Source organism: Apiospora aurea (assembly GCF_038362705.1).
Source record: "Apiospora aurea strain CBS 24483 chromosome Unknown utg000008l_segment0_segment0, whole genome shotgun sequence".
Taxonomy (NCBI): domain Eukaryota; kingdom Fungi; phylum Ascomycota; class Sordariomycetes; order Amphisphaeriales; family Apiosporaceae; genus Apiospora; species Apiospora aurea.
In genome coordinates, this window is record NW_027117395.1 from 4,426,360 (window position 1) to 4,452,243 (window position 25,884).

Sequence of the window (25,884 nt, forward strand, 5' to 3'; positions counted from 1 at the left end):
TCTAGTCACTGGATTAGCGAGCCAAAACTGGAACTGGATGTGCTGGGCCAAGAATCTCCACCCACCTGGGCAATCTGCGACAACCCAGGGCCAGAAAGAACAGGGTCTATGAAAAGAAAATAGAAAATCTCCGCTACGGGCACTTGCGTAAAACATCACCACCCCCCCATGCCCCCAGTCCCCAGCAGCCCAGGGCAACAGGCAGACAGACAGACAGATAGAAAGGCCCCATCGTCTGTCATTGTTTTTTGTCGTTTCTTTATTTTTGCGTGCAAAACAGCCAGGTGGTGTTGCAATCAGATGCAGGAGCGCCCGGTGTGATATACCCAGCTGGGCGACAAAGCCGAGGGGCAGAACCATGGGGCTCGCCCAGGTAGGCGTTCTCGCGCACAGCTGAGGCAGCGCGATGTTTCCAGACCAGGGAGCCCCCCCATGTCGTCGCGCTCGTCTGCTCTCTGCTCTGCCGGTTCGGGATAACCTGCCCTGTCAAGACCGTTACCACCACCGCATTAGAGGGCCGAGTGACTCCAGTTCGGGCGGGCAACGAGAACATGTCACATTCGCGATGGAGCCTGCAAATAACATGTTCGTTGCCCCGTTTCTTATTTCCATGGTCAGATGACTCTAGGACCAGATGGAAATCTGATGTCTGAGACAGGCCAGCCCGCGGCGTGTGATTGGCTTCCTTCTCCAATATACCATCGTGATCACGGGGGGCTAGCTCCCCGTAGGCATGCACGATTTGAATCATTCGTCCCTCCAATGTACGGCCCGGATTCCAGGCTCTTTAGTTCAGGATCAAAAAGTAAACATGCCAACTTCTGATCGAGAAGCACCTGCGCGCCGGACGCCTGGGGTCCCAAAGAATCTAATTGCGATCAAGGTCGCAACTGTGGTGGGGAATCGGTTGCAGATCAAACCACAACGCCCAGCAGCCGAAACTTCGTCTGAACATTTCTCCCCCACACGTAACATCGAGAGCCTCTTTTCCCGACTATGTAGCCGGGAAATCTCGCAAAATGCACATATCGTGCAGGTCTCTATAGAACAAGCCCCTGGGCACGCCAAGATTGCCCACAAGATGAGGCGCACTTGACAGCGTCTGGACTTTGGACGCTGGCAACAATACCCGCTAGACGAGTCCAACGTCCAGGGGAGCAGCCCACATAGGCTCCATCAGCGCGACATCAGAAGAGGTCTCCGTGAACGAAACAATAAACTGCAAAGACACCGAGCACCTGTCATGGGTGTTTCCTTCTCCATTAGCTCCTAGCTGGACGAAAGCCCGAGTGTGAGCTTCTAGACTTAAAAGCAATCAAGGGCCGCATGCATCTGTCAATGTTTACCTCTTCTTCCTCCACGGTCTGCGACCATTCTTGACTTTTGTCCCAGTTTCATTTCTTCTTCGAGCCGAGCTCACTTTAAAGGGCCAGGTGCTCGCTGTGGTATTACTTTCTCTTCTTATTAGAACGTTTCAGACAGATCTTTGTTCGTCGCCGCCATGTTGAGCTCCAAGTCCGTGTTGGCACTGTGGTGTCTGTGCAGTGCTGTAACAGGTAAGCCACCAACCTACGCTTTGTGTAGCTTTCAGTGAAGGTATGGCGTGTTAACATTTGATTCTTAGGTCTTGCGATACCAAAGGTGGAAACCAGGGATGCCGACGCCAGGCTGGCTCTGGTCAGCGGGCTTCCGCTCCGCATCATGCCGCTCGGAGCCTCCATCACGTTCGGCATAGCATCGAGCGATGGCAATGGCTACCGCCAAACCCTGCGCAACAAGATAACAGCGTTCGGAAACCCCGTGAACATGGTGGGAAGCCATCCGAATGGAACCATGAAGGACAACGAGAACGAGGGTTGGCCGGGCTTCGTTATTGACGAGGTTCACGACAAATCAAACCAGAATGTGCCGACCACCAAGCCTAACCTGGTTCTGATCAACGCGGGCACCAACGATGCTCTCCAGAACCGAGACGTCGACAACGCGGGAGCACGAATGACCAGCATGATCAACGACATCTTCACCCAGTCGCCACAGGTAACCGTGGTGCTCTCGTCCCTGATCCCCAACGCCAACAAAGACGCCCAAAGCCGCGCTGTCAAGATCAACAGCCAATACGACAATGTAGTCAACACCTTGAGAGGACAAGGGCGCCAGATCGTTTTCGCCGACATGCAAAGTGCTGCAGGCCCTACGCTTGCCGACATCTCGGGGGATGGCACTCATCCGACCGACGCCGGCTACGTCAAGATGGCCAATGTGTGGATGGATGCGATTATCCAAGCCACGTTGGCCGGGTTTATGCGAAAGCCGGAACCCTTGGCAGGTTTCCCTGATGACGGTGCTGCGTAGGCAGCACACCTGTCACTTGCTTGCATATCATCGGCGTTTTGGGGTTTCTTGAGGAGTATATGGTTGGCGTTACCACAGTGCGATACCCCGGTTCCCATTTCTTGTAGTATAAGATTATACAAACCTTTCTCAAACGTATATATAGTACCGGGCTGGCTGGGCGATAGTCATCCCAGCACGGCCCAGTCCTCATATGAATCGACGCTCAAGTCGAGCAGTCAATACAACTCATACCGCATATACTTATCTTCGTCTGTGACAAGAGTGCTTCTGACATGAGTGTACGCCACGCTCACGATTATTGGGTGGGATCCATGACGAGGGGCCGTATGATGGTTGACCACGAACCAACAATAGGGATTGCCGTAGTTCTGAGGAACATGGTGGCATCCTATGCTACCAGTTAGCTTTTAGTATCGGTACAGCGTGCTCGGTAATGGGGGCTATTCGAGATATATCGAACCCTAATCGACTGGCAAAGCTCTAGGAAGGCGATGCGGGAGCAGTCGCGTGAATGCATCGATCGAGATCCTGCGGACGGCAGACTGTAGGCACTGAAAATGATATGACAGAGATAAGTTTCGACTCCTGAGAGCGCAAGTGCTTTTGTCACCATGGCCATCCATCCCCCTTTTGGGTGCCAGGTTCGCACTTCAACCCCCAGAGCCAGTGAGTAATGCTTGGAATCCGGCTTCCAGCTGCTGCGAGCCAAAGCACCATCACCTCCGTCTGTAATGCAATGGCGATGAGTGCACCGGGATGCACATAGGACAACAAGGTTTTCACCTGTGTCTAAAGGAAAAACAAGAGTTTCATCCGCGCGAAAAGTAGCCTTGGTATTGCTTTTCCTTTGCCTTCGGGCCATCAGCGAAAACAGAGTTCACGAGAAAAGCGGCAACGCATACGACCAAGAGACGCGGCCACTCCGATTTGCCAGAAACTAGATCTGAGTGAATGACCAGGCTCTGAGCCACCCTCATGCTCTTCGATGTTTTGCGCGTAGGAAAGTACGTGTCCATTGCAGACACAGGTGAGCCGGTAGGCTAAAACTCCTGTTAAAGCCAATCAGCATCCCGAGGGAAGGGTGCTCTCCCGTTGGTCTAGTGAAGCTGGGCACGCACAAGGACGCGATGACGTCTATCAGATGGATAGATGCATGCCTTCGAGGGTGTTGTTTTCCCGTACGTTCCCCGCGAGACCGTCTTGGTGCGGGCGGGCGTGCCCGACTGAATGGATTTGATAGCAGCAAAAAGCAGGAGCTAAGCGAGCCAGCACGGGGTACACGCTCGATATGCAACGAAGCCCGCCGTCCCTCTGCCGTGCCCAGAGAAGAAGCAAACCGCGTGCCTCCCACGCGGGACTGTCGTTCTCACACCGGTTCGTATCGAGGGGCTTGGAACGCGGAGGAAACGACCGCAAAGGTCACTTCTAGCCCGCGCCGGTTCTGCTCAGCTAGAGTACCTCGGTGACCATCTTGTGGGGCGATGATGGGTGAAGGATACACAATCAAACCTTACAATTACTGTGCCATATGCTTGGTGTGTGTGTGGCTTTTCACTAATTTCCAATCCAGTCAGCTCTCGGGGTTCTTTTAATAGCACGCACGCGCGCACACACACACTAAACAAAAAAAAACACTTACTTACATGTACTTACTGCATGGCTCATATGCGTTGCTGTCTAACGTCCATTGAGCCGGCCGCTTTCGGATTTTGGCTGCCTTGGGTGCCCGGCGCCGCCACGTCCCATGAGCAGCAACAGTTCCAATGCTCCAATATTGGTCCGCAGGCGTCGAAGAAGCAGGAGGAAAGTCGGAGAGGCCTGATCTGGCGAGCGTCGGGAATAAGCAGCAAATAAACAGCAAGGCAAGGGGCATTGCCGGTTGACGTATTGAAAAAGTCTAATTGCCCGGAGCCCACAGCATCTTCTCCATGTAGATGGATGCAGATGGCAATATCGAATGTTACATTGAGAAGAGAGAAAGCGCCGATCCTGCACTGGAGCGGCGTGCTGCGAGCCAAGTGGCCCAAAACCGAAATGCGATGTAGTATGTGCGTGGTTGGCTGGAGCCGTGCCTTGCGTACGAGTGCGCTGGAATTGAGGTGAGGTGAGGGGTGCAACTGCAGGCGGCAAGTGCAAGTGCAACTGCGCCGCGCCGCGCGCTGTGGTGTGCTTTGGTGGTTAAGGTTCATGCAGAATATGGAAGTTGCTGATTGGTGGGGCTGACTGACGATTGATTCAATGAGAGGGCAAAAGTCCCATGTCGTCGCTAGTTTGGTTTGGCTGCTAGTTGTCCCTACTGGTCAGTCTGGTCCCTTGTCGTCCCTTGTCTTGTCGTCCCCCTGTCCGCCTACGGTGCCTTCCCAGCTCTCCCCCACCATCTCTCAGCCGCCAAGTGTTATAGCGCAAACTCAAAATCGACTTGCTATTACCAATTCCGGGCTCCCAATACGACCCTGGCTAAATGGCCTGGCGATGGCACCCCCACCCCCCAGCACCGAGCCACGGATATCTGCAGTTGTGCGAGGGCAAAGTGGCCCAGCATCCTGGCCGCCGTACCGGCACGCGAGCAGGGGTCAGGCTTGCCTGAAGTGACATTTACGGGCCACGGCGAGCCAAGGGCCAAAATAAATGCGCGATACTTCCTCATTTAGAGTTTTCGTGATCTACGAAAAGGGTCTTCCGATGATACAGAGGAAGACGCTTCCGCATTGTCGGGCCAGATCCCGACAGCTTGACGGGAGTTTCGAGGGTGGCTACCGAAAGGGAACCGCCGCGCGCCCAAAGTCTAAGGGCCACAGAACTCTTCCACGAGAATTCCACCCCGTTGCTCGCAAAGTACTACGTTACGTGTTCTGGTCTGATTGATACTTTTGGCATGGTCCTGCCTGGCAGCATCGATGTACCGCCGCGCGATATCCAACGGCCCATCGAAGTCCCTCCGGCCACAGTCGAGGTTCCTCCGGACGGGTCACTCCGGCGGGCAAGATCAGTACGACACGAGGCCGAGCGTGCGAACTCACTTGCCGTCGCATGCAATATTGCAACCATGGAGTAAAGGAAGTATTTCGGGGTCCAAGATGGGGGCTGCGCCGCCAATGTACATGATCTCGATAAGGGATATATCCGGAACAGGGGTGGGAATGCAGAAAGCTCGTGATGTGCGGTAAATCCGAAAGCAATGTTTACACCTACGACATGCGAGCCGTAGTAATCATCTAGGACACTGCAAGTGCTTAAATCCTCAGCTAAAGTAAATGGCAACTCTCTAGTAATGCTAGTAAAATACCTACCTGCCTACGTACTTTACGTACGCACCTCAGCTGTAAGCCCACAAACGTTTTCTCGAACAGAAAAACAGGGTCCTTTGTTTCGGCCGCGGAAAAGCAGGGCAAGGAAAACACCCCACCATGAACTTTGACAGAGCATTTGCTAATCCCGACGTGGGGCCTCGATCCAACTTGCAGATACTTTTACCCAAGAGCCAGGAAATCCTGCTTTTCCCTGCCGCCGCCAGATTGGATGAAAAGGAAAATAATCAAGAAGAAAAAAAATGAAAATAAAACAAAAAGTGACCTGCCACAGTATGATGGCATCACCGAAAGTCTCATCCCAATCATTTGCTGACGCTTTAATTACAGAGGAAGGGGGGCTTTATCCAGGCTCTCGCCATAATATCTATGTATCTGACAGGGGACTTTTGAGATTGCCCCATCTATATCCGAGTCTGCCACAGCCCTCGCGGCATGGATTGACCCCTGGCAGTTGAGCCTCGGCTTCTGCCAGGAACCTGAGCTGACCTGCCTGACCATGTCGTCGACTCCGCCGCCTTATTCGTGCTAGCTGACGAGTTTCGCGAAATCCGAGTCAAGCAGGTCGAACGGTCGAACGGCACTTGCCAAGGTTTCTTTTTTTTTTTTTTTCAAGGCAGGGTTGCTCCGCGGGTCGGGCTGCTTGGGTGGGCGTGGGTCATGGCATGTAATGATTGTATGAGGTAGCCAGATGGCCAGAGAGCCATGCATGCAAATCAATAATCGTCGGTGCCGGAAAGGGTCCTTTCCACGTTCCACGTTCTCGGAGCTCGCTCGGCCTCTGCTGCGTGCCCAAACGAACAATAATGAGGTACACACAGTAAGCCGAAGCGGCGCAGTTCCGCGCGCGGCACTGCGGAGGTTAAGGTTTGCTGCTTTGCCCACTCTCCCCTTGGCCATGCTGTCGATTCGTTTCGGTCTGGTGCATGGTGAGGTAAGAGCTTGGTTCACGGAGCAAAGGACCCAATCAGCCTGGCCCGCTGCCTTCGTGTCGCCCACTTCGAAAGGGGGCAAGTTGTTCCTACGGTTCACAGATAGGCCGGATTTGTTTCACGGGCAAATTGCCAGAGCCTATTAGCAATTCCTTGCAAATACGATGGCGACTCAGAAGTCGCGTAGGGGCGGCAGTTCCTGTTTCAACGAAGCGCAACATAAAAATCGGATGTGGTCGGAGCTGCCGGATTTGGCCCGGAGTTAAGCGCGCGGCTGTAGTGGTATCGCCACGAACACACAAACAAGGTGCGAGATGTGTGAAAGCAGCAAAGAATTGGAAGTGGCAATGACCGTCGCTGGACGTCAATGGCCCTTTTCTCTCAACCACGCGCAGTCGTTATTGGTGTATGGCCGTGGGCTTCCAATTATCAGACTTTTTCTTACCCGTCATGGACTGCCATAGGCTCTTCGCGTTGGGTATCATCGTCTCCGTTAGAGGCAGCTTTAGTTTCGGCGTGACCTTCTGGCGGAAACCGTATTCGCCGGGCCGCTGAAGTATGCGATGCGCGGAGAGTGGCATATCCGCAAAGGCAATTTGATTAAGGCCACTCGCATGCAGACACACTTTTGGCATGATCTTGTTTGCGTTCAATCAAGCGACAATGTCATGTGGTAGTGGTACGTACTGTGCGCCACTCACCACTGCTGGATTGCTTGATTCCTCTTTCTAGCTGGATATGATTCACGTTGATTTTTCAAGCATGTCATTCTTCAAGTAACAGTATAATTGATTTTCATTCGTTACTATAACGGGGTATATTTGCCGATCGACAGGCAGAGATAACGCTTTCTATATGTAGATGTGGTGCGCATTTTCGCTGAAGCCAATAATAAGATGGAAAAAAAAAACGCCAAAGCCGGATCTGGTATACCACATGTAGATGACCCAATCTGGTACCTTTCGCACTCTAGGAAAGTGAGAAAATAGAAATAGGTTCTACGTCATTGCACCCGGCGACCCGAATCAATGCCAATCTGGATTGGTCGCTGCAGTGAACTCTTGTCGGACTGCGAAAAGCCCTGGAAGATTTGACGTCAGGTTGCTGTGGGATTTGCGCCGATATCCTGCTGGAATTGTGGGTGGTGACGAATCAGGCCGGGAGTTGTCCAAGTGCTTGGGCAGTCCCGTCCCTTAGCCGCAGCCAGAATATCCCGGATTCCATCTGACTGCAGCCGCGGCGTCCAGAAGGGGAATAAACCCATCGCCGTTCCTCAGGATCGACTTCTATCCAGCCAGCCTTGTGGACCCGGGCGTTCAAACAGAAGATGGAGGCGTGGGCGTGCCCAATGCCTGTCGCCTTGCTCCAAGAGAGGCGGCGGCTGGTTTGATGTTCATGAGATCGTAATGTGAAGAGAAGGAAAAACAAGACCAAAAGACCAGCCCAACTGCGAAAACCAAGAGCCAGTCCCAGTCTGACGACTGCTGATCAGTGACCAACGTGCATCGCGCAGGAACGCCAGTAAAAGCAAAACGCCATTGTATGTATTCCAAATTCCAAACGCCCGAAAATGCAGTGCAGTCGTGTACCATGTACGTACACAGGCAGCTATGCGGAGAGGAGAGGAGAGGGCGGGAGAGAGGGAGACACAGGCCACTGGACTCGTGGCTGGCCAGGTTGCAAAACGCGCCAGGAGACAATGGTCCGGTCGGCAGATAGGAATTGTTTGGGCGGATGGCCTAATTTTCCCACCATACTAATAAGTTGATCATGCCTGAAGATTGCGATGGGAACATGAACGATTTGGGCGGTGGGGACCAGAAGCGGATCGCGCCAAGATTGAAGGGTCCCTTGCTCCCTTGCTCCCTTGCAGACTGATTATTCCCGGATGCTGCTGCGTTGCGTCCGCCGCGAATAAAATGGTGGGGTTGTAGAATCCCATGCCCATTGGGGCCCGTACGGAACCATCGCGGTTCCATCCATCGGGATTTGTCCACCCCTCGGGATTTGCATCGCTTCAGCTTTCCCGTGTAACAGAAGGCCTGCGATAATGAATCCTGCAACTGCTGCTTTGTTGCTGGTTGTCGGGGAATGGCGACTGTTGCCTGCTGCTGTCTGGTGCTGTTGCCGGCATGGACGACATGGACGAAGGTCTCATTCTGCTGGTGTAAAAGCTCAGGGTGTGGTGTGTGTATGTGTGTGTACATGAGTGTGCCGAAAGGTATGGGACGTATTGTAGGTATGCAAGTAGGTAAAGTTGTAGGTAGGTAGGCATGCCGGCATTGCGTCGCAGGTCTGCCGAAGATCCCCACTGTGGACTAAATATCGCCCGCCTCCAAAACATGCCGAAGGCCGACCACTGGAGAAGAAGTAAAACAAGAGGCCGAATCGCCACTCCGTCTAAGGCCCGGTGGTGTTGTCCCAGTAGCGCTTCCGTGCGGCAATGGCCACCTTGTTGCCTATGAAGCGGTACTGGAAGAAGTTGAACACGGCGAACTCGTCCCGCGACATCACGTAGCTGTCGGGTTGCGCCTGCACCTTGTTCCAGATCTGGACCAAGGCGTTCTCCAGGATGCTGCTGACGACGGGGTCCTTGGCGCCGTCGGGGCTCTCGCGCGCGATCTCGAGAGCCTGTGCCACCTCGTTGTTCTCCGCCGACGACGAGACCACCGCCGGTGCCGTTGAGTCCTGGTATTGCGAAGACATGTTGATGAGCTGAAGGATGGTGGACTCAGAGGGCGGCGTGGGCATCCGGTGGTTCACGTAGTAGTGAGAGTGCGACTCCTGAGGGTTGACGAGCAGCATGGTCATTGGGAAGGTAGGTATATGGTATATAAGATGCGGGAATGCGAGGCGAATTCTTGGCTTCTGGGGGGCTGTTGAGCAAAGAAAAACGGTAGTGCCGAACCAGTGTTTGCTTTGCTGCGGAGGCGAATAGTTGTATGTAGGTAGATGTCCTACGGTCTGGGGGGGGTTCAAGGAAACAAGTAGTAGTACAGAGGCGTCCTGCTGTGCTGCTGTGCTGCTGTCGGAAGGGATAGATCTCGATTAGGAAAGCAATGCAGTTGCTCAGTAGTTGCAGTAGTACGGTAAGACTGGACTTGAGTGAATCTAGGCCGTGATGTGCAGAGGGATCAGCTCGCCCTTTAATAGCAACCTGGTCTGGTCTGGTTGGTATAGTAGTACTGCCTACCTACCTACCTACCTACCTACCTACCTACCTACCTACCTACCTACCTACCTACCTACCTACCTACGCAGCTACGACATGCAATGCGAATGCCATCGGCTAAGGGCGACCAGGGACAGGGGCGGAGGTATGATCCGATTCACACGCGAACTCTCTGACCCTAAACCGCTTGTTACAGCCATAGCAGGTACCTTTGCTATTTTTTTCCTTCTTTCTTTCTTTTCCTTCGTTCCACGACACACTATGTGTAGTACTTTGCCCACATATTGATCAGCTTCAAAGTGTGTATTGTGGTCCCCCTGTAGGGGACAGCCCCCCATGAAAATGGGCCTGCAAGTCAGTCAAGGTCAAGGGGGAGGGAGGATTAAACTCGCGGAGCTCTTACCTGATTCGTATAGGTAGAAAGTATGTATGCGCTCCCAGCCGGCGGGCTGTAAGTGCCCACTCAAAGTTGATAGATGGGCGATAGCCAGCGAGGCCCAGCGGCGTGGAGGTACCTTGGCCCATGTACTCTTTCGTCGTCTTCGCCCACCCCACCACCATGGATCCTGCACGACCGACATTGGGGAGGAAGACAGACCAAGACCAACCAACCGCCAAAAAAAGAACCCACCTTGGCCTAGGTAGGAAACGAAAGCCCAGCCTTATTTACTACTGTCTGGCTTGGAAAGCAACCCGCCTTCTGGTCTACTGGTTTGTTATTAGTTATCTGGCTCGGAGCATTACCTATTACCTGGCTTGCTGTTGCATAGTCCGTCCAGCTAAGTTGTTGTGCGTGACCTGAGTAGAAAGGAAAAGGGCAACGTCATGCAGCGCACAAGTCCACGGACCGGCGAGAGTGCTGTCAGTCAGTTAGCCCACCGGCCCTGACAGCGATACTTCGGATTAGCCACGAGGACTGTCTGTTCGCCCAGGAATTAAGCAACTCCATCCCTTGCACCACGTTTTTGCACAACTCTCGACTGCTTTCATCTGAGCTTTTCTCGAGAGTCCCAAGAGCGAGCAAGAGTCGAAACCGCTCTGGACTCTGCGCGGCGCTTGGCGTCGCTGAGCCAAAAGTCATGATAGCCAGCAGCTGGTCCCCTCGGGCCCTCCCCCCTGGCAGACCGTGGTCATCCGCCCAGCCAAGCTGAGAAAAAAAACGCCGCCACGCTGCCCATCCCCCTAGTCATCTCTTGGCTCTAGAGCGACCGGCGCGGGAACCTTACTTCAGGGGACCATCTTTATTTTAATCCGACCAAGTCCCATCCAACAGGTAAAGGACAGGCAGACAAGCGCCCTGCACGCCCTCTCAGTTGGGCAGTCACGCCAACGATGCGACTAGTAGGCGCGACGCTATCGGTATTAGCTACTACCTTGAAGACTAATGCATCGAACAGGGTCGTGTTACCAGCGAGAGGAAAAAGAGTTCGGCGCTGAGTTTCGACTAGACAGACAGCCTAACCACCACGTCATGGTAGTTTCGTCTCGTACGGAAACTCTTTTCTGACATATTGCTTGCAAAGCAGAGCAAAGCAAAGCAAGCAAGTAGGCAATTAGAGTGCAGAGGCCCCGACGACAAAGCAAATATTGTGTTACGGCTCGGGTCGGGTAGACAAGGCTGGTAGGCTGGCAGGTTGTCAGGTAGGTTGTCTCCTTGTCCGTCCCCCTCCCCTCCCCTCCATTCGCAGCACGCAGACTGGCAGACTGGCACCAGCGCAGCCCATACCACTGAAGCTTAATACATAACCTTACGTGCCATCGGGAGGTACATGCAGACGGGTACTGCAGGCTGGCGGGAGCACACACACACACACACATAGATCAAGCACAGTCCAGTGACGGACGTTTGAAGGGCCTCCGTTTACGTCACGTTTAGACTGGAACCCGGCACGTTGTGGTATGGGTAGTAAGTAAACCAGGCCAGCGGCTCGTTGAGTTTTCGATGTTCCAAACCCGTGGATACGGTCACAACCTTCGTCGCGGGTGGGACCAGCCTACATACCAAGTTGGGTACTTAGCTATAGTCTTGCCCACCATTTGCTGCCATTATTGGCTGGAATCCCACGAGTCAGTTCAGAGTTCGATTGTATGTTAGTCAAACCCGTCCACTGCATCCAGAGGCCTTCACCGCCGCGCAAGGCCCTTTTCTTCGACTTCTAGCGCTACGACGAGACAGGCACGGGTTTTCTTCCTCTGCAATTAGAGCGCCAAGTTCCGGTTATCGAGAGCCTAGAAACTCGCCGAGAAAAAGGCATCACGTGGCGCACAAAGTGCGCATACATCATCTATTAATTGGAACGACCTCTGCGTTTTCGTTGTTTTGTCACGATAATTCCAGTCGGCGTGCTCGATCGAGGACGGACTGGGCGCATCGGGGAGTACCTCCCGTGGACCGACCGGTCAGCTATAAGCTCTGGGACGGGTTTCCATTGACGTGGCTTGGGTTTGAATCGATGCGACTCTGGAGCCAAATATAAAGAAAAAGCAAATCAGGCAGGCTGGAATCCAAGCCGAAAGACATCAGGGCGCCAAGGTTGGCGTGACGGTTCAGGCTTGGTTGGCTCCGACGGCGCCGATGACAGCGTCTCAGCTTATTTCTTTCCTTTTTCTTTTTTCCCCTAAACCCTCCACGTCTTGTTGTGCTGCTTAGCCTCCCAGCGAGCCGGTCTCTCATTCCAAAGTATGTCGAGACGGCGGGGACGGAATAAGGAATTATGTCAAGACCCAGTAACGGCGGCCTACAATTGATGTCAATTGGACGCACTTGGACGTGTTTAAGCTGTTTCAGGACAAGATTACGAGCTATAAACTTCTCCTCAGAGACACATCCGGGGCTTGGTCACGCCTTGACGCTATATAGAATCTCATGTCTGGGAGCAGTATAGCAGCTGTTACCATTCATGCGCGAAGCATCGAGCCGGGAGGAACTCTGCAGCCTCCAAATAACTTGGCCCGGTTCGGGTTCGGAGGGAATGGCGGGGGAAGATGGTAGCCAGCCCATTCATTGCCAATCAGTCCCAGTGGAATGTGCACGCCACTACGTCACATTCGTCCAAGGAGAAGAGGCGTGCAACTTATTCAAGTGTTTAATCTTAAATATGCCCCTCGACTGTTGGAGCCGGTCAAGATAAGCGCCTATCATGAGGGATTCACCAACGCCAAAGCAGCCAACCCGACTTCAATATTATTTCTTCTAGCCGACGATTTTTGGGACTGGCCACTAAGCAATCGGCCATTCCATTCTGAGTTCACTGTCAAAACCTTATTGAAATTGTGGCTTCCACATGGTGCCCTGCTGCAGCATGTTAGTACGCACATTACATTAGGTACATTACATGCACACGCACAGCTGTTCCGCGATCGCTCGTGCGCACGTACGTATGTACGACGCTGCCGCCTTCTTAGTCGGGAGAGGGGTTAGGCGAGGCGACGGATTTACCGGACGGTGGGAAACTTGGGAAGGGCTTGGGAAGGGGTCCCGTAACTGAGCCGGCGTTGCGGTAGAAACGCTAGAAGCCTGCCTGGCAGTGATGAAACTCCTTCTAGCGACTATCGATGACTCGTTCATGACCTGAACACTGCTGGGATCTACCGTGTTCCAACGGCTGGCCTTTTGGGGCCGCCTTATTCATTTTTGTCAAATGATGCATCGCTCCATCTCTAGGAGGACTCTAGAAGGAGAGAAGGGAATGAGGGATCGGGATTGGATTGGATGCACGGAATGACTTTTCGTAACATGTCGAAATCACTAACCAGAAACTCTATTCCCTAACGTGCTTTTTTGCCAATAAATGAGCAGCACGATGGCTATAACGGGTAGGTGCTGTACGTTTGCTAGTCAAGACATGATGATCTTCTTTTTACCCAGATCTCGCCGTTGTCTCGAATACACCGCCCTCTGCTGCCTCGTTGCTTACAGAAAGCTGACATAGCAAAGAAAACAAGAACCAAACCATTACGTGTAACTCCCGGGGGCGGCCATGCCTCACATCGTGCCGTAGGGGCGGCCACAAAGTTCACGAGGATCCCAGTCCGGCGTTTTGCCGTACGTAGAGTTGTTTGGCCAAGAGGCTGGCTAGGAACCGGAACGCTGGGTTGCCTACATGCTAGCTGGTTCCTGTGACGAGCGAGTTAGATGCTAAGCACTTCCAATGACGGCAACGGCATCTTGCATGAATCCGGTTAGCGAATGGGATATATCCTTCTGGATCTGGAGATCGAATTATGATATACCGATGATGGGGTCTCCTCCTCCCTCCCCACCTGACCGGATTGAAGACTGAAGTTGCCAGGCGATCTGCCCGATGTGGAAACACCTCCGATGGCTGGCCCGGCCGTGGTGGAGAAGGGTCGCACATGGAAAGGGCCCCCCTCCCCTCCCGAGAACCCCCCCTGGGACGCAGATGCGCAACGCCTAAATGCAACCGATCCTGAACCCGGCGCGCTGGTGTCTCGTGTGCTCTTGAGGGGGCATGCCCGTAGATGCCTGCCTGTTATAGCATTACATATGCATAGTGGTAGTTGCGCGTCGATCAAAGCAGCCCGCCCATCCGAACCACTCGCTGTCACACACACACCCCATCGCGCCTGGGATATACGACTCTGTAGCTACTAGTAGCAACCCGACGACAACTAAACAGCATTATCGTCTCGAGAGTGAGAGAGAGGCTGACTGTAATACGCAGCCCAGCCTCCTGCCGGTCCTGAAACAATTTGCTCCGAGGAATGGTGGCACGTAGATTTAGTTAGCCCGATGTTGAACCGCGGAGGGCGTTCTCTCCTCCCTCTCTCCAGAAATCCGCAAATCCGGGCGATATCGGTAGCTTCGATGCGTGCGGTAAGCGGGATGAAGGGGGGATCTTGGCATCTTCTTCCCATGCCTTCAGGCCCCTTTGCCTTGACTCCTTGAGATGCCGATTTATCCAGAGTAGCACCACGATAAGCCGCTACAGATGGCACCGCTGAGAAGTTAGCAAGCATTCCTTACCTTCCATCCTTCTAGTCTACCGTAGATTATTGGTGTTGGCGTTGGCGTTGGAACAATTCGATGGCACGAGCAGCAGCAGCAGCAGCCCTCTTTTTTCCCCCTTTCTTCTGGTGTGCTTCTAGCGTGCCTGGCGATGGCTGTCTCCATCCAGACTCCAGACAGACGACGTGCAGTGGATGTAGGCTAGACCGATAGCCTGTATCAGCTCGGGATCGACGCAGGGGTCATCGCTGCATGCAGCACGTTGCACTGAACACCAGCCAAGCACGGCCGCTGGGGTTATACCTCCGACAATTCATCCAGAACCCTCTGCGATGAACCACGATGCAGATATTCGCGTTTGGAGCAAACATAGGTACCTGCTGACTGATTCCATTGTGGGGTTTGATATAGTGTTGCATTAGCCTACAAGTGTGCATGATTTATCTGCAGGAGCAGGATGCTCTAAAGGGGAGTAGAAATCCGTCATACCACTACAAACGGCGGGAGGCTCCTTGGATGGCACCGAAACTCTAAACACCGCAGAGAGGTAACCTCCGTCCTGATACATCTTACATTTTGAGGGGCCTTGATATTCCAGAGGCGCAATTATTTCTTAGTTTTGCTCACCCTTTTGCCGATATTCCATCCCCAAGATCGGAGGACCTTGACGACCTTGGGTGTGACCGCCGCCGTCAGAGGAACTCGGATAAAGATAAAACTCTTGTGGATAGCATAGGCAAGTGCCAGTTGCGTACCAAGACCTGGAGTGAAATATTTGGTTAGCGATATCCCTCCACCCATTCCACGTTTGTCGGACTTACTGGCTTCCGCCTTGTTACGGGCATCGGCTTCCTCTACACCCCAAGTGGCCATCTCGACGTGCTCATTGATGTCGTCGTTCCCAAACTGTTCTTTCTCGGCGTTCTTCATAGACTGTCGATAATCATGCCACCAGGTCTTCACGCCCTCGGGTATCAGCTTCTTGGCATTCGAAACGACGTAATGCTCCAGAGCGCCTATGTGAACCGTTAGCATGCACGCCGCACATTTGCTTAATGCCTTTTGTTTAATATACCTATCCTGTCCGTCCCGACTACCCGGACCAGCAAAAAGCAAAAGGGAAAGTCCAGGATGCTCATTGCTAAATATACACCCACGGCGGACCAGCCGTATTCCCTCGACAGCTTCTTCAGGCGAGCACTCAAGCCCTGGGGCTCATTGGCGTTCGCATTCTTGCCATTCGTCCCTTTGGGGGCCGTCTTGGGACCGCGAAGGTTCGATGTGCGATGAAGGTCGCGGCGCGGCGCTCGCAGTGTGGTCTGTCGGGTTCGGAGAGCATGGCTGGGCAATTTCTGTCGTGCGGATAAGTTCGTCCGAGATGTCTGTACCGCGGACTGTGATGCTTCACTGAAGTTTCGTACCCATAGTGCCCTTCCCGATAATTGCGCTGCCGCGCGCGAAGTCGGAGCCCCCGCGGGGCCGAAGAGGGTCAAACAGTGACGTAGTGTAGTTCGTAGCATGGTGTGCGGTTCGGGGCAGTGGACCAGGCAATCGTTGGGATACTCGTCAAGTACAGAAGTCACGTCGGTCGCCCTTCAGCAGCGAGTTTGCGAGGAATTGAAAGTGTCGTGGTGTTCGGGTTCGGTCCCGCACCGGAGCTTCCGGCCTGTGGGTGGCTTTCCAGTAGACTCGAACAAAAGGCACAGCCGGCACACGTCGTTGTATCGCAAGAGCACAGATGATTGGATGGCTAATCAAGGGCGAGAGAGACGGCGGTCTTGGTGATGATTACGGGCGATCGTCATGGTGAGCTTGTCCATGACACCTAAAAATACACTTCTACGGGCGGGCAGAAAAGCTAAAGCAAAAATTCCGGCGTACAGTAGTAGCAGGTGAAGCTTTTAGTGGAGCCTCACGGGTGATGCGACAATCGAAAGGGCATGGCGAACTGCTAAGAGAAAAGCAGAAAAGCACCGCCCACAAGTTCTGGCCTGTGGGTGGCTTTGCAGTGGCTTTACTTGGTGACTTGCAGCTTTACAGCAGCGCCAGCTCAAGCCTGCCGGGCCTGCCAGCTGCTGCCAGTTCGTCCTCAAAATCCTCTACATCGGGCAGCCAAGCCCCGGACTCGGGAACAGCGCCCAAAGTAAAGTGACAGCATGCAGGTGTAAGTTGGGGATCAGAAAGAAGCACATGATCTCTCTATCTACCTACCATCCAGAATCTCTTGTTCCTGGACAAAAAGTATTGGATGGCCATCAGCTACTTCCTGAGTTCCATCTGGCTTGATCTTCCATGGCACATGAACATGAGATCCAATGGTCGTATGACTAGAACGCCACCTACTGTAAGTCGCAATGGCCCTGGAGTTATTGTACGATGCCATGTCGAGATACGGACTGAAGTCTCCGGAGTTCTTCCTTCGATGAGCACAGACAGACACTTCATGTGGCTTGTACATCGTTATTTTCAGATTCCACTATCGATCACAGCCATGTCGCCGCTGTGCATAGCGGCGTACAAGACAGGAATGATGTGGTGGTACGGTCTATCGTCTATCTCCTGTGTCTATTCCACAGGAAGAGCGGCAGCCTACCGGAAGCATTGATCCCTCGCCTGAGATGACGCGATAGTCGATAGAGACCCACTAGATCGTGCTCGACAAGCAGCGGATGCAGACAGCCTTACTCACAGCACAAGTCCCTGAGCATCATAATTGAGTCATGAAGCTTCCGTCGGCTGGACCCCGATATTGCTACACACGTGGTCCATCCTACCATCTGCCCATCTGGGACCCTGTTATAGCCTGCAGGGCACTTGGCTGGGTTGAATCAGGGGCATCGCTGTCACTCGGAAGAAACGAAGTTCTAGCGGCCTTCTAGAAGCCTTGACTCGCACCATCCAATTATGGGGGTCCCATCGGACGAATGTGGCCGCGAGTCATTCCTTCCTCTGGCTCTTACCAAGTGCTGGTTTCGAAACGGATCCATGGCACATACACCAACACCGCTGTGTCCAGCTGGCCGGAAAAGGAGAGCTCCGTACTAATATGTCCTGGCTGACGCTCTGCAGGGCTACTTTGGGCGGGTGAATGTGCATACCTAGTTTCTGTGGCAGGCATTCGCATCTCGGACATCTCATCCTTCCAGAGGCAGTAGCACCCATTATGCCTTGCAGGGGGTTCGGCTGACGACAACTGCTACCCTGCGATAATCAAGGCCGCAGCAACTGCAACCATCGAATGTTACGGGCCGCTAGGAGATCTGGCAACGGATGCATGACGGGATCTCGTTATTGCAGCCGCTAGGAGGATACAAATCGGCGGCATCAAGGTTCAAACCTAGAAGTCTTCTAGAAACATTCGGCGACGGGGCACCCCTGCGCTCGCTAAGCAAGCGGCGGGCCAGCTCTACCTGTATCCGTATATTCCGCCTATATGATTGCTACCTCGCCGTAGTATCTTTTGCTTCAACCGTCGGAACTCGACCGATGTTACAAGGTTTGGTCCGTGGTGGATTTGATATTGGACAGGTTGATCTACGGTAGAAGACGCCCGGGGGCGGTTGCGCGTGATGGTGTATGACATCGACCACGGCATAAACGAAAAGAAAGAAAGAAAAATCTCGTCCGGAGACTCATTAAGGTTAAGTTGGATCTGCTACGCTACGATGAACATGAATATGCCTAGAACGCTCTATCCCCTAGGTGGGATGAACGGCTATGACTACTGCATAAATTGAAACTTGTACGATGTTGGCATTGTTTATGCCAAGTTTGAAGAAGAAAAAAAGTGCCCTTGATTCGTGCAATTTACAAGACAAAAGTTAATCCGTGTCGTGGTATTGAAAGGTAAGTCACTGCTTACAGTACCTTTCGCCTGATGTCCGCCTGAATAGCAAGATAATGTGAGATGAAGAAGAACAAGGGGAAGGAGAAGGGGAAATAGTGTCAGTGTTATCATCTTTAACTTTTTTACACGTTTTCATAAACCTATCATGTGTCATACGAACATAACCTGAACTCTTTGCTGTGGCACATACTGTAGTGCCATGTTGCTATCAAGTGCGGTTGCTAGTCCAGGTCTTGTTCTTGTTCTTGTTCTTCAAACGAGAAGAGATCTAGACTTGTCCCTCGGTCTCCCTCGTCGACGGGGATTTGCTATCTTGAACATGATATGTCGCAGGGAACCAATTATGGACATGCCCATCCATGTTACAGCAGCCAGCCAAGCCCCTGTTCGTTTCTTAGCCAGCATACCCTCAACAATGCTCTCCACCCGTTAGCAGACGTCGTTTCTATCGGATCCCGGGTTTTTGTCGGATGCGGGCGGTCTCGATAGGCGTGCGTCGTCGGATAAAGTAAGATATGCTACGAGTTTGACGTATTGCATTCAAGGATAGTCATTCGTCCTGCCCGCCTCGACGTCGCCGGTTACCTCATTCATGCTACCATCATGGAACTGGATGCCGAAAGCAAGACACATCAAGAACAAACTCTAAATCGACGCTCTCTCCTGTTTTTCTTCATTATGATATAAGCAACCAGTGCAGGGTTGAATCCCTCGAGTGGGTAGTCATGCAACTGTAAAAGAATATCTGCGCTCGCTGAAACGGCAAGTAACGCTTGCCCAGGCATTCCAACTTGGTGCCATGATAGAGCACAACTTCTTGGGCGGCCGGGCAATAGCTCGCCCTGAATGGCATGATGTTGCTCCTGGGCCAAGCTCTTTTGGTGTCCTGCACAAAATTCATGCATATACTTTTTCCCAAGAGCCTTACTGATACAGGGACATTGGAACTCGCCCGTGGAAAACGGCCATGTGGCCGCGACCTAGGGTTCGAAACGTGCCCCGAATCTAAAGACCGTAATTCGTCAAGAAAGCATCTACACAGTGAAGAATACCGTGGAACATCAAGCCATGGTTCAAAACACGCCGTTCTCTGGGCAATATAGTGTCAAAGCGTAGGTGTGTATCGTGAGCAGTCAAAGCGACAGAGGGTCTTCTCCACCGACAGCTCTGCTGCTCCGGAAGGAAACAAGCAAACACTCTTTCGGCATTACTACCGGCAACTACTACCTATCACCCTTGTATGTGCCTGACTTCTTCTACTGTGCCTGACTTTAGACCTTTCTCTTGGGAGCCGCCCAGTCCGGCAGCGTCTCCGCCACCTGGGCCTGCCAGTTCGGGTCGGCCTTCCAAAGCTGGCACTGCCTCTGCACGCCCTCGACGAGCATCTGGGCGCCGGGCCGATTCGACGGCTCCCGCACGCCCGCCCAGTCGATGACGCGCGCCAGGTAGTCCGAGTAGACGCCGCGGGCGCTGATGTCGAGGCGGGCCGGCCGGGCCGCGCGCCCGAGCGCCTCGGCGCTCCGCAGCGGCAGGCACTTGGGGTCGATATGGGGGAACAGAGATCGTTCGCACAGGCAGTACACGAGCAGCGCGATGGCGAAGATGTCCGACAGCGCCGTGTGCGGGCTCCTTTGTTGTGTCTGGCTCTGGAGGGGCGTCGGCTTCGGGTTGAAACACAGCTCCGGGGCATGGTACTCGGGCGTGCCGGCGCAGAGGTAGGGGCCCGCCTTGTTGGATCCCGCGGTCGTGGCGTCCTCGTAGCAGGCTATGCCGAAGTCGGAGAGGAGGACGTAGGGCGGCTTCGGCGAGTTGGGGGTGTCGCGGGAGCGTAGGAAGATATCTGCCTCTGGTGGTCAACGAGGGGCCAAGTTCCCTAAGTATGCCTTTCGGATTCCGGGGAAGGGCGTCCGATTCATGTTCACTTACTAAAAAACTACCATTAGTCGGGTGCTTCCTATGATCTGCCGTGATGTACCAATCCGTGAAAGATAGAAGAGGGAATTGATCGTAATGGGACCACTTACCTGTCGGGTTTTATATCACGATGTATGATAGGCTTCCATTTTTGGGGGTCATTCTTCTGCAGTTCCACGGATATGAAACTCTGGCCGGTGTTGAGGAAGTATAGAGCATCCGACAACCCCAGAAGTGCATGCCAGATGAAACTCTCCGGGATGAACAGATTGTGGTTCTTATTCTTTTCTGCATTGTATATCTTTACCATGTCTCTCAAAGAGCCTCGGTCGCAATATTCCATGTAGGCAGCGGCCTCGTATGGGGCCTTTACGTTAACATAGGCATCGACATATTGGACAATACTCGAATGCATCAGTCGCTAGCCAAAGTACGTCAGAGATGCCAAGTGATGGAAAGGAGCGTCGAATTTTCAATACATATGTCATATACATACCCTCATATATCCAATTTCATCGCGGAAGAGTTTGATTAAGGCGCTGTTGTTGCTTCGGTAGCATTTCTGGACGTAGATCTGGCGGGTCTTCTTTTCTCGCACGATGTAGACGCCGGCGTTCATTCCACCCAGGTTACCTGAGCCGTCATCGATGGTCTTGACTCTCTCGTAGAGATGGTCCAGGGGCTTGCTGGATATGGGCAATCGCTCAAGCCGACCCATGCCACTCTTTCGAACAGCCACCGAGCCCGGTGGCGGCTTGGACGATGTGCCGGACATTGGCGTTCAATCTTCCCTTGGATGCCGGAGATCAATGTGAGAGTCTCTGAACCTTTTGACGACTGTCGTGGCCTCGGCTACCACTCTATCAATGAGAAGGTAGTCGATGTCTGGTAGTCTTAAATCTCGCGAAGGGAGCGGTATGTTGCTAGTTGCTGAGAACAGTAGTTTGGGCTAGAAGGGCAGAGTCGAGTATGTACCCATAATAGTCTCCTTTTCTCCTATTATTATATCTTGTCAGTTTTGGTTTCTGATTACTATTTGTGGCTGACCTTCGACTTCCAATTCAAGGCTGCTCAAGTAGCCGAGATACTTGATTGTTTTCGGGGTCCCGAAAGCCTGGCTGAGAAAATTATCAAAGTATGTGACTCACTGTACGGGAATGCAGGTAGCCACTTGAGTTATTCTGACACGAAATGCTGCTGCCCGAATAGTCGACAGAGCAGATTAGCTCAACTGCTCGACAGTACTTCTGGAAAGGGCACTGGCAGCCCGCTGAGTAGAGATGCATCTGATCAGCTTCAACAAGTATCGTACTGGCCAGAAACGGGTGCATGCTCTCCACGTACCATTCAACGGATCCCCATGCTTTGTGTCTGTCTTCAGCGAGACCATACTCGTTCTGATGACTGACGCTGTCACGGAAGCATCTAGTCGCACCCACCAGGCTGCAAGTTTTGCAAGAAACCCGGAGACGCTCCAACCTTGACAAGTCTAGACCATAGGTACGCTCTGGCTCTTTGTTCACAATCTCTCAAATGCATCCAACAGTGAACAGTTGTCGCAGCTCGAGTTCATTCTTGTTTCCGATGACAAGAACCCGACCGCAATAAGGGGCAGTGAATGCACCAAGGAAATCACGCTGGCTCATCGTCTCGGAGTGGTTCACACTATCCGTTTCACCCGGTCATAGTCAGCCACAAGTGATGTATTCATCCACATTAAGCTCACTTACCTTTAATATCTCGTTCGGAGAAGATGGTATTGAGACGGCAGTCTTGGGAGACTTGTTAAGTTGATGTCATGCCCTCGAGAACAATGTCGACGCCTCCGAGACTGGCTTCACAAATATGTCAGAAATGACCAAACACTCGGACGGCGACGTCATGCTTGCTAGCAAATATCTGACAGTTGTCTCTTTTCCACATAGCAGAAACATATGGTAAACGTCACAACCGATCCATCGTCTTCGCAGAATTGTTGAGCCGAAAGGAGAACCCCCTTTTCGCCCCCCCTTCCATGCTTCAGGGGTGAGTGCGGTAGAGGGAAAAAGACAAACGGGGAAGAGACCACCGGATTGGCGACCGTCCAAAGCTACTACAATCAAACATGAAGAAGCACATATCCCCAATGACAAGCAGATGTGCGCTCTGGCAGCGAGAGCACCCATCCTAGCCAGGACACCTATCGGCAGCACAACGCTTGGCAATTGCGCTGCGTATAGTCGAAATTCGCATATAGGTAACAGATTTCGCTACGAACGAAACAGTTGGCGAGTGCACACGTTTCTAGGAGAGGAAATTTTATTCTAGAAGCCAGCCAGTCTGGGTACAATGGTACCTAGTCGGCGACTCACTGCGCACATGACCACAAGCTCCTGAGGCACGATACCTAATCGTCCGGGACGACGGCGATCTCTGCGAACTTTCCCTGTTGATGCAAGCGAAACCCACGTTTACAATTCACTTTTAGGCGAACGCAACTCTTAATTTTTACAGCACCCCTTTCGGCGAGCGCGACATCCTATCTCCTTGCAACCCCGAGCACAACCGCAACCATGATTGTTAAGTCCACCAACGCCGAGGGCAGCGCGCCTGTCACCCCCAACCACCGGACCGACTCGGAGGAAGAGGCTCAAGACCCCTTTTACTTGGACAAGAAGTATCACTCCATTCTTCGAGGAGGCAGGCCTGAGAAGCCGACTCTCGAGGCCATGGACGGATCCGGGCCCATCCCTCTCTTACATTTGGACGAAACCCGCCTGGCCCAGAAGTACCCCCGTCTCTTCGGCAACGAGAACAGCCCAAGCAACGGTCACGAAGACTTGAGTGCGTTCTCCAATGACAATGGATCCTCTGCTGGTCATGGCAAGATCATCACTCCTTCTTCGAGCACCACTGGCTACCCCTCAAATGGCTCTAGCCTCGCGCCTGCCGGAGACAGGTCCTTCGCCGAGTTGTTCGCACAGATCCCCGGCAAGGAGCTGGGCCGTGTCGAGAAATGGCTAGGAATCATCTCGACCACTGATCAAGAGGAGCCCGGAGACTTCGATGGCTCCGTTTCGGATTACGAGCATTCTGTCAGCGAAGCCTCTTCCACGCCTCGGTCGCTTAGCATGTCGGCACGCCAGCTGTTGGATGAGTGGTACGCCGAGCTCGATGGCAAGACCACCCTTTTCTGACGACTCCTTGCGCTCGATACTAACAGTAAGACAGACACGGCGCCCCCTCCCATCCCTCCCAAGTCTGAGAAGCGACACCTGCTTGCTTGAATAAAGAGTCACAAGATGGAATAATATTGCTGCATTTGTATGAGTAGAGGCTTCTGGGTTACAATATTCTATTGGTCAGATCGATATACCAACAACCTTTTTTCTTTTTAATTCTAGAAAACAGATTTACTACCTAGGGAAGTTCTATACGTGTCTTGATCAGATCGATTTTATTTTTATTGAACTTGATTTTCGTATCTTAAGAGTGGGATCACTTGCATTTCTATGTGACCTCTTGTGAGTACGCTATTGTACTTCCACCCACGAAGCTCGTAGCTTGGGGAACAGGAACTTGTATACGAGACTAGGATAGAATAGATATTCGATAATTTGATAAAATTCATGCCGGGGAGAGCGTCCAATACAAAGTATCAACCATAGCACCGATATATATACCTAGTGAGGGCCGATGAGTGAGGCTTTCTGACATACACAGGCAAGGGGCTACAAAGGGAATAAAAGCCAAGTAACACTGGCAAATATCAATCGAATCGAGCTAGCCAGTGAGAGGAAGATATGCCTCGTACCGACACGATTGGCATATAGAATATCAGAAAGCATAAAGCTTTGATTTAATTAAACAGTCATTCTGGGGTTGTCCGCGTCGAGGTGTTGCTGACTGGAGGGCCATGGCCATGTCACGCACGGGCCATACGCCAAGAAACCCAACGGCCCCTGCCTGCCACCTGTCAGCTTTTATTGGTTCATTACCAATTGATTGATTACTTGCACCATTGAAGCCAGCACGTATCTGGCCTTGGAGCTTGCGACATTCGGTAGACTTCATTCAGCATTGCAACATAAACACATTGCATACGCTCGCACAATCTGATTACCCATACTTCAAGATGGATCCTTTTGGCGCCGAAGGCGAACTCATCAACATCCACAACCACTTCCACCAGGGCCAGTACCAGGAAGTCGTCGACTTCGACACCGCGGCTCTGTCCCCCGAAAACGCCCTCCCTGCCCGAGTCCTCGCCCTCCGCGCCCGTATCGCCCTGGGCCAAGCCGACGATGTCATCGCCGACGTGCAAGGAGAGTCGGAGCCCGAGCTGGCTGCCGTCGGCGCCCTGGCCCAGCACAGCCTCGGCAAGACCGACGCGGCGGTGAAGACGATCGAGGAGCTGGCCAGCTCGTCCAGCGATAACGCGACAGTCCAGACTATTGGCGGCATTGTTCTGCAGGCCGCTGGCAAGAGCGAGGAGGCGCTGGCGCTGCTGTCGCAACATTCCGGCAACCGTGGGTCTACACTTCAAATCTACATGGGGGGTTCCTGTCAGGCCCGAAATGCTAACCGCGTGATCAGTCGAGGCGGTCGCTCTCATTACACAGATCCATCTGCTGCAGAACCGGACAGACCTGGCCCTGAAGGAGGTCAAGGCTGCACGGAGCTGGGCTCAAGACAGCTTACTGGTGAACCTGGCGGAATCTTGGGTTGGCGTAAGAATGGTAGGTTCTCCCAAGCTTGGTTTCCCCCCTCAAGGGCGACATTGACTCATGGCGATTCTCTACTTTAGGGCGGTGAGCGATACCAACAAGCATTCTACGTCTTCGAGGAGCTGGCGCAAGCTCCTTCCACATCATCCATCGTCACTCTGGTCTCGCAGTCCGTCTGCGAGCTCCACCTCGGCCGCGTCGAGGAAGCACAGGCTGCGTTGGAGCAGGCCGTCCAGAAGGACCCCAAGTACGCCGAAGCGATCGCCAACCTCCTTGTCCTCAACATTGTTACCGGAAAGAACCCTTCCGAGCTTACCGCATCCCTACGAAGCGTCGACCCCACGCACCCCTTCCTCGCCGATTTGGCAGAGAAGGATGCATTGTTTGACAAAGCCGCATCGAAGTTCAGTGCCAAGGTTTCTGCATAGGGGCATTTGAAACGCGCTTTAAGATTTTGAGAAGGGACTGGCAGAAAAAAAAGGCCAATCATACAATACGAACAGCGGCCTTATAGGGGCAAAACTAGACATACCAATATGATAATGAAGCAGTATGACAACATGGCATGCGTTGCTAATCGGCAAAGAGCCTTGGCTGTCATGGGGGACCAATGAGTGACCAGACGACTCAAGTGTTTTACTTCATCGGGCGACCGTTGGTTCTGTCAGCAAAGAGTGAGAT

The 25,884-nt window shown here is 52.9% G+C and overlaps 6 protein-coding genes across 6 annotated transcripts; 3 read left to right on the top strand and 3 right to left on the bottom strand.

The window, feature by feature from the left end:
• Positions 1–1,701: 1,701 nt before the first annotated feature.
• Positions 1,702–2,352, top strand: PG986_012839 (gdsl-like lipase acylhydrolase; the record flags this gene model as incomplete). The annotated part of the gene is made up of 1 exon (XM_066849061.1): positions 1,702–2,352. One exon carries the CDS (start codon positions 1,702–1,704, stop codon positions 2,350–2,352), a length of 651 nt encoding a protein of 216 aa, XP_066695757.1.
• A 6,643-nt stretch (positions 2,353–8,995) lies between these two features.
• Positions 8,996–9,406, bottom strand: PG986_012840 (uncharacterized protein; the record flags this gene model as incomplete). Its single annotated transcript, XM_066849062.1, has 1 exon — positions 8,996–9,406. The coding sequence occupies one exon, from the start codon at positions 9,404–9,406 to the stop codon at positions 8,996–8,998; it is 411 nt and encodes a 136-aa protein (XP_066695758.1).
• Positions 9,407–15,342: 5,936 nt separating this feature from the next.
• PG986_012841 (peptide alpha-N-acetyltransferase) lies at positions 15,343–16,256 on the bottom strand (the record flags this gene model as incomplete). The annotated part of the gene is made up of 3 exons (XM_066849063.1): positions 15,343–15,497; positions 15,558–15,752; positions 15,812–16,256. The coding sequence occupies 3 exons, from the start codon at positions 16,254–16,256 to the stop codon at positions 15,343–15,345; spliced, it is 795 nt and encodes a 264-aa protein (XP_066695759.1).
• A 3,598-nt stretch (positions 16,257–19,854) lies between these two features.
• Positions 19,855–21,272, bottom strand: PG986_012842 (STE protein kinase; the record flags this gene model as incomplete). Its single annotated transcript, XM_066849064.1, has 4 exons — positions 19,855–20,423; positions 20,521–20,537; positions 20,608–20,918; positions 20,994–21,272. The coding sequence occupies 4 exons, from the start codon at positions 21,270–21,272 to the stop codon at positions 19,855–19,857; spliced, it is 1,176 nt and encodes a 391-aa protein (XP_066695760.1).
• Positions 21,273–23,049: 1,777 nt separating this feature from the next.
• PG986_012843 (uncharacterized protein) lies at positions 23,050–23,673 on the top strand (the record flags this gene model as incomplete). Its single annotated transcript, XM_066849065.1, has 1 exon — positions 23,050–23,673. The coding sequence occupies one exon, from the start codon at positions 23,050–23,052 to the stop codon at positions 23,671–23,673; it is 624 nt and encodes a 207-aa protein (XP_066695761.1).
• Positions 23,674–24,611: 938 nt separating this feature from the next.
• On the top strand, positions 24,612–25,631 carry PG986_012844 (coatomer epsilon subunit; the record flags this gene model as incomplete). Its single annotated transcript, XM_066849066.1, has 3 exons — positions 24,612–25,005; positions 25,073–25,215; positions 25,284–25,631. 3 exons carry the CDS (start codon positions 24,612–24,614, stop codon positions 25,629–25,631), a joined length of 885 nt encoding a protein of 294 aa, XP_066695762.1.
• Positions 25,632–25,884: the final 253 nt, after the last annotated feature.